The sequence below is a fragment of the Sinocyclocheilus anshuiensis genome, unplaced genomic scaffold (assembly GCF_001515605.1).
Source record: "Sinocyclocheilus anshuiensis isolate Anshui unplaced genomic scaffold, SAMN03320099.WGS_v1.1 scaffold415, whole genome shotgun sequence".
Classification (NCBI taxonomy): Eukaryota; Metazoa; Chordata; class Actinopteri; order Cypriniformes; family Cyprinidae; genus Sinocyclocheilus; species Sinocyclocheilus anshuiensis.
The window spans coordinates 1,062,615-1,075,166 of NW_015552655.1; the positions used below are offsets into that span (position 1 = coordinate 1,062,615).

At 35.1% G+C, this 12,552-nt stretch overlaps 1 protein-coding gene across 2 annotated transcripts in view; it reads left to right on the forward strand.

The window, feature by feature from the left end:
• LOC107667116 (centrosome-associated protein CEP250-like) overlaps window positions 1–12,552 on the forward strand; it is a 67,825-nt gene that overhangs the window by 4,486 nt on the left and 50,787 nt on the right. For both annotated transcript variants that reach the window (XR_001631756.1, XM_016458701.1), the window contains exons 2-3: window positions 5,001–5,078; window positions 6,663–6,728. Coding sequence is in view for 1 of the 2 variants with exons in the window: in XM_016458701.1 (XP_016314187.1) it covers window positions 5,001–5,078; window positions 6,663–6,728 (144 nt within the window). In the remaining variant the exon portion in view is untranslated. The remainder of the gene's footprint in view (window positions 1–5,000; window positions 5,079–6,662; window positions 6,729–12,552) is intronic.

Here is a 12,552-nt window from a genome sequence, read left to right on the forward strand (position 1 = left end):
TGTGTTCACGGTGTGTGTGTGTGTTCACTGCTGTGTGTGTGCACTAAGGATGGGTTAAATGCAGAGCACTAATTCCTGGTATGGGTCACCATACTTGGCCACATGTCACTTCACTTCACTTCACTTATATAAATAATTGAATAGCACGGCCATTCAAAACCTGAGGGTCTACCATGTGCCTATAAAGCGATCACTCACAATCATTTTGGGTGGGAATTATGTAAACACAGATATCGGATACCAGTCGTGTCTAAATTGAATGTAAACAGACGGGCCAAAAAATCGGATATGGTCATAATAACATCTGTTTTTTCCACAGCATGTGCTTGGGAGTAGTGGTTAAATATCAGGGTTGCTTGAAAGGTTGTAGGTTCAAACCCTAGAGAGGTTAATCCATTCTAATTACCATTACGGCTTTGATCGAGGCACTTACCCTCAGGTTACCCCTGGAGGACTGACCCGTTTCTGGTGAACTGCTGCTTTGGGTAAAGGTGTCAGCCAGATGACTAATTAGTGATTAGTAGTAATTAATGATGCCGTTTAGCAGATGCACATTGTAGTTAAGTGACGTGCCTCAAGCTGCTGCGCTCGTTGTTTAGAAGGTTTAAACTGGTCGTCTAGTTTTGCATTGCTAAAAATCTGGGCTGGTAATTAAAAGGTTGTGGGTTCGAACCCATCGCCATTGTGACCTTGATCAGGTCCAAGAGGACTGACCCTGTTTGGCTAGAAGTGTCTGCTAATTTACTAATTAGTTGCATAGTTTAGTGTTATTTCACCAGCTGTAGACCCAAGATACGTGTCATATCGGAGCTTTATACTATTTTAAGCTTTATTCCAACTCCATTACAGTTTTACGGTAAGGCCACACGCAGATACAGGGGGGGTTTCCAGACTGTATTCTTCAAAATTACCACACACAGCTGGGTCTCGGCTATATTACTAAGTGACGTGGCCTCCGTTTGCCATCTGTCTCACTGTATAGGTTGGATTGTTATCAAAGAATGAAGTGATGAAGCAAAGAAAGACTGAATATTTGGACGTGGAAGCAAGTGATTGTGTCTTTGAATGTGAGGGAGAAATCCAGAGAAATGAGCCTCAAAGCGGCACAGAAGTCTTTTTTTTAGAAAGCACTTAGAAATTGAGTTGACAGTGAAGTGAATCAGGACTTTAGTACCTGTTAAGGCAGTCAGAGTCATATGTTAAGAGTCTTATCCTCCTGTTTGTGGATCTTACGTTTTTTAGAGGTTCAGATTTGAGGTCATAACCTTCCCAGTTAATTTCTTTTGTATTTAATTCTCATTTCTTCTGTCTTCTTGCTCTAAAGAAAGAAACCCATTTTACTTCTGTGATGTGATGTGATGTATTTCTAAATGAATCAGAGATATTTAATTAGAAAAAAAGGACGGGCTTAATTTTATCCATTGAGAACTGATTAGGTGGTGCAAATGTCTCTGAATTACAGGTGTTTGAGTAACAGAGAAAAGGAAAGTTATGTTTTTGTTTTGTTGTTTTGGTGTTTTAGTGTCATGTAAAAATGTTACAAATATGAAAAACGTCATGGCAAAACAAGAATAAAGTTGTAAAATTTTAAGCATAGTGAAAATTATGAGAATTAAGTCAGAAACAAATGTCTCTGAATTACAGGTGTTTGAGTAACAGAGAAAAGGACGAAAAGTTATGTTTTTGTTTTGGTGTTTTAGTGTCATGTAAAAATGTTACAAATATGAAAAACGTCATGGCAAAACAAGAATAAAGTTGTAAAATTTTAAGCATAGTGAAAATTATGAGAATTAAGTCAGAAATGCAAGCTCAAATACTCAAAATATTTTGAGTCCAAGTAAAGTCATCATAGCATTATATGATTAAAGTTGTAATTTTGAGAATCAAGTCAAAATTGCAAGAATAAAGTCATAGCAATACAAGGTTAAAGTTAATGTTTTGAATATGAAGTCAAAACTATGAGAATAAAAAATCATAAATAAAGAAATTTCTAGCGTTACAAGGTTAAAATCGCAACATTTTGAGAATGAAGTCAAAAATGCGAAAATAAAGTAATAGTATTATGAGGATACAGTTGATGCAGTACAAGATTGAAGTCATAATATTTTGAGAATGAAGTAGTATATTGTGTGTTTAAAGGCACAATATGTAAGATTTTTTTATTAAAATATCCAAAAACCAATAGAACAGTGTTATATATTTTGCTGACTTGTGTATTTGCACTATCCCAAATGTTTTGAAGAACGACCGCACAGAGTAGCTTTATAACAGAACTTTAAAACGTATCTAGTATTATAAAACAGCGCTGTTTTACCCCACATACGCACGACCGGAAGGAGCGGAAGCAGTCGACTGTGGCATAATAAAAGCTCTGCTGCTTTCCAATATGTAAGATTTTTTTATTAAAATATCCAAAAACCAATAGAACAGTGTTATATATTTTGCTGACTTGTGTATTTGCACTATCCCAAATGTTTTGAAGAACGACCGCACAGAGTAGCTTTATAACAGAACTTTCAAAGTATCTAGTATTATAAAACAGCGCTGCTTTACCCCACATACGCACGACCGGAAGGAGCGGAAGCGCTCGACTGTGGCATAATAAAAGCCCCGCTGCTTTCCAGGCGTGTGTCGCGCTCGTTCAGCGCCTCGTTTCGCTTCGACGGCTTTCAGCCTCACCCTGCTTCATTCTACTATGTTAACAAATCATTAGCTCATCCATGAACCTAGGAGAAACGGCATCATTATTACAATGAATAGAATGCCTCTTGGACTTGTGCAATATACTACTTCATTCTCAAAATATGATTTTTTTTAATTTTATCTTGACATAACTATTTCCAGAGTTTTATGCATACTTGATGATTGCATTCAAAAGGATATTCTTTACTAAAACATTGCAATACTTGAGTTAATTATTTTATAATATAAAAACCCACAATAGTAGGAGAAATGGCATCATTATTACAATGAATAGAATGCCTCTTGGACTTGTGCAATATACTACTTCATTCTCAAAATATGATTTTTTTTTATTTTATCTTGACATAACTATTTCCAGAGTTTTATGCATACTTGATGATTGCATTCAAAAGGATATTCTTTACTAAAACATTGCAATACTTGAAAAGACCTCAGTGAACTGTTGTGTTATGAATCGATTCACTTAAATGCACAGTTTGATTCAGATGTAGAAACCAACAACAACATCCTAGCATCATGCATTGCATGGCAAACATTGCTCACATTGTCATCAGAAAAAGCAAAACCCTATGCTAGCTGTTGTTGTTCAGGTGTACAGCGCACGAGGCCATCATAATGATTCAGGGCTGTCGTTCTGTCAGACGTCAATATACCCGTCTCTCTCTCCCTCTTTCTGTCTCGCTGCAGTTGGTCAGGTTTTTCCGAGTTGTTCGTTCCACGCATATTTATGTCCATGCTTTTGTCATGCTATTAGAAATCCACCCTCCCCCTTGACACACAGACACACACACACACACACACAGACACACACACACTCTGTGAGACAGTCGGCACTCAGTTCTGCTGTTATGAGAGAAAAAGGGGGGCTGTAAAAATAAACAGAACAAACTTTAGCCATTGAAGAGGAAAATCTGGCCTACATTAGCCCTTCTCTCTTTCTCTTTCTCTCTCTCTCTCTTTCTCTCTCTCTCTCTCTTTCTGTCTCTCTCTGTGTCCCTGTCCGCTCCTCATCACTGATTTCCCAGAGCACAGAGTCTCCCATTAGCAGGCGATCAGGAGAAACTAGATTTGCATTTCCTGAAGGAAAAGCATAGTCTTAAACTTTTAGGTACGTTTAATTTTCATCAGGCTGTAGCAAGCACAGTTCAGTACATCATTGTTATATATATAGTATATTTTGAATGCTGAGTTTAAGTTTACAAAAATCAGACTGAAATTATGCACATGCTATTTAATTTGTTAGGTTTAATTAATTGCATAAGTTTAATATTTAGGGTTATTTTTGGAAGGGTCAGTACAGTGAAGCCGTGCAAGAACTAGAAGAATGAATTTCACTTTTGTCTCGTTCCTCTTGCACTTGATCTGAGGAGTCTTACTTTTTTCTAACGTTTTTCTTTTGCTCAGACTTTTTCACGGGCCATCGTTCAAGTTGTCAAACCGACATTCCTTTAACCAGACGATAAACTGGCATTCATTCGCTCGCTCTTTCTTTTCCATACCTCAGGAGAGAAAAATAAACTCGGATCTCTTTAATTTCTAATTTGTTTCTCCTAGACAGACAGAAGTCTCTTGCTTCTCAGAAGTTTCTCCTGAGAAAAAAAAAACACTTATAATCTCATGTTTCTCCTCTGGAGTTTCAAAAGAGATTTCAACTAACTGGGCGAGATTTGCCAAAAAAAAAAAAAACTGCAATCAAACTTGACCTATTATTTTATAGCTTTATACTTTCTTTATATCAACTATGGTCTCATTTGTTTCTCTTTTCTATTTTAGGAGAAACAAAAAACCAAGTTGGTACTAAAATGAAACTTATCTGAGATCTCCAGTAAGTCTGCTGAGCTTTGGAAGAGAAACCTTAATTTTCCCCTAGCGTTTCATTTTTCTCTCATGCGTGCTTTCTTTGAGGTCTCTGTAATATTACAAATCTGTCCGTCGGCACTTTGTTGTGCAGTCACAGGAGGTTCACATGCAGAGATGTTATTCCTGTTTTGGTGTTTTTCTGTGGCATGTTTCTTTAAAGGTGAAACGTGCTTTTCAATGTTAAAATACTTTCTCATATCCCAGTGTGATGATCAGAGTCTTTCTGACTATAGGAGAGAAGTCTGTTCCACATTGCAGACAAAAAGAGACCATCTGACTGACATTTAAAGCGACCACCCACAGTTTGTTTTGTTTTTATGTGCATATATATATATAGGAGCAGGTTTATCTAAAATATGTAAAAAAAAAAAAAAACTGGTCAGTTGTCTTGAATCATGGTCTCATTGTTCTTACGCCCTGTGTGTTGCATGTTTCAGGCAAAACCCATCTATGGTGGATGGCTGCTCCTGGCACCTGAAGGAACAAACTTTGACAATCCTCTGCACAGATCACGGGTTCGTATAATTGCACTGCATATGGATTATAATTCAGCTCTGCGCTTTTTACCTAGCAAATTCATTTTGGCAAAACTATTTAAGAAAAACTATTTTTAGAAACGTTCCAGAATGTGCTGTTCAGTCAAGTTTAGTTCTCACCTGCATTAATAGAGCAAATATCATGGAAGTCCAGGTCCATATTTCACACCAAAATATATATATATGTATATAATGGTTAAATATACATGCATGTCATTGGGTCTCTGGGACCTCGGACCTAAAAAAGTCAATCTTGACAAACATGAGGGTTAAATTATAATCGTTAGTGCGGTTTAATACATTCAAGAACATACTAGATGTTATGCATAATATTTAATGCAACAAAGGACTAGGGCCCTCATTTATCAACAGTGCGCACTCACAGATGTGTGCGTAATGAGTGCGTAAGAACAGTTTCACGCAAAGTGTGGGATCTATTAACTTGTACTTACACATAGGAATGTGTGTAAATATAGGCACAACTCTGAGCATGCTTACGCAGAGAATCTAGTGGTAGAATGGCCATACTACAAAAAGAAAGTGCTGCCGCATGTGTCCTGTGTCTTTTAACTGCAAATACTCAATTAATAATTTCATATTGCAAGCTAAACATTTGCACAATTAGTGTGAAAAGCTATAAATGAGAGTTGGGAAGTCGATTGGAAATGTAGTTATATGGTCATGGCTGATCTCGCTTTGCTGGAAGATTTGGCGAACCATGCGCTGCGCAGAGAACGCGTTTTCACAAAAAACGCGCTGATCTGTTTAGTGAGAGCACAGAATGACTCAGTCTTCTTCTCAGTCGGTACCACTTTCTTTGCCATGACTTCGGTGAGGACGTATATGTTCACGTGATGAGGGCCCAGAATTGTTTCTCTATTATCACACATTGTGTGTGAGTGAAGAGATTGCTGCTTTTCTGTGTGTATGTGAGTGTGTGTGTTTACTGTACAGTATGCATGCTTGTGGCGAACGAGTCAAGTGTGTGTGTGTGTGTGTGTGTGTGTGTGTGTGCACGTACGTACATTAAAAGGAGAGGGAGTTTGTGGGATGGGAAACGATTCGACAGCAAACAGGAAATCACAGATTGACAAACAAGATGGAAAGATGATAAAAATAACCCAAAGTATATGTAGTATATACAAGTATGTTCGTGTAGGATGTGGTGGTCAAACAAATGGCTATTGCGAATCTCCAAAGTCAATAAATATATAAAATGCATTTTAATGACACTGACAAAATTGTGTATACAATATAGTGTATTTGTAAATAAAATTAATTATTACAAAATATTTACCCCAAATGCACATATTTGAAAACAGAAAATGTTTATTAATTGAGGAAAATGCCAATTTACAGTAACAGGAAGTTACCACTTCTGTAAATCAGTCATGCAGGTACCATATCAATCAGCCTGCCTGATGATATATACGTTATAATTTATATACACTGGCCCTAAAAAGCTATTTAGACACTTAAGTCAGACTTAAAACACTTTCCAGATCTAAAACATGAAGGTAGCATCACTTTTCACTCATACAATCTCAATTTCTTCTCTTGCAGAAATGGCAGAGGCGTTTTTTCCTTCTGTATGAACATGGACTCCTGCGTTATGCGCTGGATGACATGGTGAGTGTGTACTATTCTCATACGGTTGTATTCTCATACTGTGTACTTGTTGCCATGTTTCTGTCTGCAGTATGTGGGCGGCTCTGTGTGGACAGACCTTCAGGGTGCTTATGTTGCTGCCTGTCTGTTGTATGTTGTGTGTGTTTGTATATGCATTGTTTGGTATAATATGGCTGGATTCAGGGATTCATGGTGCATAATCGTGACAGTGAATGTGATGTTCCTAATAGCATACTACTTCATTTAGTGCACAACTTTAGTTGGATTTTTACTGCAGTTGACAGTATTTTTTTTTTCATTTAATATTTTGAAGGATATGCCAGGTTCAATACAAGTTCAGCTTGTCCTTGTCTTTCTTTAAAAAAGCCAAAATCTGGGTTACAGTGGATGTGAATGGGGCCAATATTTAGAGGTATTAAAATGTGAAGCTCTTAGTTTTATAAAAGCACCTAAAATGAATTTTTCTGTGTATTATTTGAACTGTCAAATCATTCTTGTCATTTTATGGTCTTTTTAGGGTTTTAGGTGTTTTGTTTTTTTTTACACAAAAAATCATGTTAATGTTTTGTGGATGTAATATTGAAACATTGATTACTTAAATGTTACAGATTGTCCATTCCACCATTGTAAGTGCTTCACTGTAAACCAGATTATTCCTTTTTTTTTTTAAAGATGTTGAAGTTATTTTCTATGTTAATTAACTCCACAAATGCGATTGATTGAGTTTAACTTGTACTAAACCAGGAATATTCCTTATCTTCTTGGCAATGATGGCTGAAATGATGGATCTTCTGACTGAAAAAGCATTTCATTTAGGCCATTTCAGATCAAATAACTCAGTCCTAAGGTATATATAGAATATGATTAAAAGGCTTTCATATACAGAGGTGTATTTTCTGCTGATGGCTATGCGGTTCCTCTTCGTCTGTTCGCTCATCTCATCCACTTCTCTTTCATCTCTGTTTCTCTCGGAGAGGAGGAGGGAAGTGAGTGATGGACGTATAAAGAGCAGCATAAAGGATGAAAAGCCGTTTGGCTTCATTTGTATTCATGCGTGTTTGTGATAGTTATTAAGCACCACTTCTGCCCACTCGTGATCGTGAGTTCTTTTGTGTGTGTGTGTTTGTTTACATAAGTGTATGTCTGGAACTACATGAACATAAAGTCCGTCATTACTGAACGCAGGAAGGCCAGGTCCGACCCGGCTTGGGTGATGATGATGATGATGATGATGATGATGATGATCTCTATGTGAGTATGCGTGTGGGTGGGTGAAGCGGCGCTACATCCGAAAGCTACCCACAATCCATCTGTGCCCACTTCCCTCATACACTCAGACATCCAGGAACAGAGATGAATGTACACATTACTGGGATTTCTCGTTCTGGAGAAGCACTCGCAGCAGAGAGAGAAAAAAGGACAAATAAGAAGTATTTGACAAGGGAGTGATAATATTCTCTTGTAGATACGGACTGTAGTCAGATGCCGTGTTTAACTTGACACAACTGAAATGAGGATGTTATTGATGGACATTGCAGTCAGTTGCTTGTACTGTTTCTTAGGTCATGTCTAATTTTGGGAAAGATGAAAGTGAATGGTGACCAGTGGCCAGTGCTGGGTAGATTACTGACAAATTGTAGGATAGTCCATTACTGATTGCAAATTACATGACTAAAATTGTAGTTAGTAACGTAATCCATTACATTACACATTTTAAGTAATATAATCTGACTACTTCTAGATTACTTTTGGATTACTTTTGACCTTAGTCGTTTACCACATTATTTAAATAGCATAATCTTGTATTAAAATAGAAAATATATTCTATTTGTTTTTAGTAACAACATTATAGTGCATTAAACATGACATTACATCAAGGTTTAATGAAAAGCTAGTAATCAATGAAATCATAAAAATGTTAAATTAAAATTTTTAATTTGTTACGTGAACATGCAAATGTGAAAAAAAAAAACTAGTTACCTTAAAATCTTGAAGTAAATATATTAAGTGAAAGATGTTCGGCTGACAAAAAAAAGTTTTGGAATCCCTGCATTACATGTAAATAAGAAATAAAGTGAATTTGTGCATTTAATGTGTTTTCAATGTAATGTACCGTATTGACCCGAATATAAGACAATGTTTTTTTTCTTGGAAATACATCTGAAAAAACGCGGTCGTCTTATATTCAGGGTCTAGACTTTGACATGTCAATAATACACCCACAACAATAGGTGGCGCCAAATACGCATAAAACGAGTGTGCCACGAAATACGTAATGTAATGCGTGTTGTAAAGATCACTAGTAAAAACCAAAACAAAAGAAAAAGAAAACCTTACAGCTGCATGAGTCGTGACTGTCACGTTAGCCTGATGGGACCAAACTCCCTTTGTGATTTTAAAACGTAAGACAGTACCCAGATTTGAAGACTACAGTAAGATTAAACTTCTACTGTTAATAAGATTTTGGTAGGCTACTATTAGATGGATAGCCTAAATGTCCTAATTCAGATGGGCTACCTGTTTTTTTTTATTTATTTTTTTTATGGTATATAAAAAAGTGTATATTTTTTAAATGTGATTGTTGGTACATTTTACCAGTTTTTACCATACTTTCAAAACAAAAATTAAAATAGGAAAAATATGCAATATGAAAATAATTGAAGACAAAATGTGTTTTACTGAGAAAAAACAAGATTTGGTTTTTAAAAAGCCTTTTTCCAAAAGGTACATCTGGAAAAAGGGGGGTCGTCTTATAATCAGGGTCGTCTTATATTCGGGCCAATACGGTAATTGTAATTAGGGTTGCAAAAGGGTGGAAAGTTTCCAAAATTTCTGGAATGTTTCCACCTTTTTGCAACCCTAATTGTAATATGTAATCATGTAATTAATATGAAGTAACTCTAGTCTGATTACAAGTATGTAGGGGATAAACGGATTGTAGTTGATCATTTGCACGTTTCTAAATCTTGCCAATTTAAACAATCGAGAGTCGGTCTTAAAGGGGCAGCAGCCTATAAAAACCTGCTGCTGTCTGTGTCATTAATGTTAATCACACAACTAAATACAGCTTTAACAAATATGAATCTATATTTAATTTATACAGTGAACACTGTGCAGTGTTATTTTACACTTAATTACATTTCTGTACCTGAAAACTAATGTTAGACGTTTTGTTTGTAACTTTGTTTTATCTATGTTTGTAATTTGTTTATTTGTTCTTATTTTATTACTGACTGTTCAAAAATGTTTGACCTTTATTAGTTACGCTACTAGTTTTTGCTGTGGTATCAAAGAAATATTTAAAGTGTTCTTTAAATAATAAAGAAAAATTACCCGATCTGTGATTCAAAATCTGTAACATGATCCGAACTCTGAGTTTTGTGATCCGTTGCACCCTTACTCTCTTGACTTGTTATTTGAAGAAAAAATACAATCACAGAAGTTTTCGATCATGCTGATTTGTCCACAATGAATTTCAGCCGATGTCTTTTTTTATTTGGGCTAGTTAAATTCATTTTGGGCTACCAGGGATTTTTTAAAAAACATTTTTAGCCAGGATAAAAGCATCAAAGAAAGCAGTCCATGTGACTTGTAAACTATATCCCAGATCTTCTGAAGCCATATTACTGATATGCGTAAGGAACAGACACTAAAGTTTCTATTCACTGAAAATCTTGCTTGACAGCTGATTACTTGGAAGACATTGGCTTCCACATTCGTATTCCATAGAAGAAAGTCATATGGGTATTCAAAGAGATGAAGATGTGTAAATGTTGACAGGGTTTTAATTTTAGGGTGAACTATTACTTTACACACAAACATGTAGTCAGAGATGTTAATTTAGTAACATTTTTACAGATTGGGCAATTAATGAGTTAATTATAGTTTGTGAGTCCTTTTGAGTGATTCATGAAAAGATTTCGAAGAGTTTATGAGTCATTTGTTTGTGAATCAGTCCACAGTGGTTGTGCTGTATTTTTGTTTTTGACAATGCAAAAGAGCAATGTGCTTACTATATATATATATATATAGTGTGTGTGTGTGTGTGTGTGTGTATATTGTATACTATATACCAGAAAACAATTTAAAACAGTTTTTGGTAATTGAAACTAAGCTGAAATAAAAGAAAATAAAACTATCAGATGCAAAACCTAAATGAGAAATGTTGCATTGCCAACAAAAAATGAAATTTTAAGCTGAAGTACTAAATAAAACTGAATAGAAATAAGATTAAACTACACTAAAAGTAATTAAAATGACAAACACATTAAACAAAATTACTAAAACAAACTAAAATTAAAATTAAAAATGGAAATAAAAAGTTCAAAACATTAATAAATACTGTAATGGCACACAAATAATATTAAAATAACACTGATAAGAGTCTTTGGTTTTTCACTTTTTATCACTTTTAATTCAGACTAACAACACTGCTATTTGTTTCACACACACACACAGACCCACTTGAAATGCTTTCTAATGCAGATGATTTTGACGTGTGAGTGTGTGTTGATGTCATCAGCAGGGTTTTCATTGTATCGGTCCCATCAGAAACAGTTGCTGTAGTGGATGAAATGGTATTGTGAGAGGTCAGGATGTCTGGTGTTGACTGGACGCCTAATGCTTGAACACGTTTAGAGTCTCACGCTATATTTAGAGCTGCTCTTCAGCATGTGTTTCTGTAACGACCACTCAAACCCTACTATATAGAATGTAGTGTAGTGGTGAATATTACAAAACATGTCTAGAAAACCCCAAAATCTACAGAAAAATAAGCATTAAGGCTTATTCAGGCTTATTTAAGACCATCAAGGCTTATTCAGAACATTAAAGGAAGAATACGGTCATTGTTTAATCACCTTCATGTCTCTCCAAACCCACATGACCTTCATTCTTCAGCAGAACACAAAAGAAGATATTTTGAAAAAATGTCTGTGTTTTTGTCCATACAGAGGAAGTTTGTTGTTGTTTTGGACCCCATTGACTGTCATTACATTATGAACACTCTTAAACTGTCCATTTTTTTTTATTTTAGTTTTTTGGCATTATGACATTTAGTTATAATTTGTTTATTTGTTCTCGTTTTATTACTGACTGTTCACTTGTCTGTAAAAACATTACGCAACTAGTCTTTGCTGTGGTACTGATGAAGTACTTAGTGTTCTTTAAATAATAAAGAAAAATGCCCCGATTTGTGATTTACAATCTGTAATATGATCCGAACTGTGAGATTTATGATCAGTTGCACCCCTGCTTTTTTTGACTTGTTGTTTGAAGATAAAATATAATCACTGAAGTTTTTTTTAATGCTAGTGCTAGTTGACTAAATAAATGGTAACATTTTACAGTAAGGTCCCATTAGTTACTTTACTTAATGCATTAACTATCACTATCTAACAATGAGCAACACATTTCTAACAGTATTTATTAATCTTTGTTAATATTATTTAATAAAAAATACAACTATTCATTGTTAGTTCATGTTAGCTGAGCTCCATTAAATAATATTAACAGATACAACCTTTGATTTTAATGATGTTTTAGTAAATGTTTAGGAAGATTAATAACTGCTTTAAAAGTATTATTCATGTTAACTGCTGTAGTTAACAAATGTTAACCTTATTGTAAAGTGTTACCAAATAAACATTCAACATGTAAAATGTACAGTCTTTTCTGGTAAACTGACCCAATATATGGATTTTCACATTTCAACAGGAAATACAACAACACGAGAGAAAAAAACATTAGCATATGATGTTGCTAAAAAAGAACATTATTTTGTGTATTTGGTGTAATGAAATGTGTTTATGCGGTTTAAGGTTAA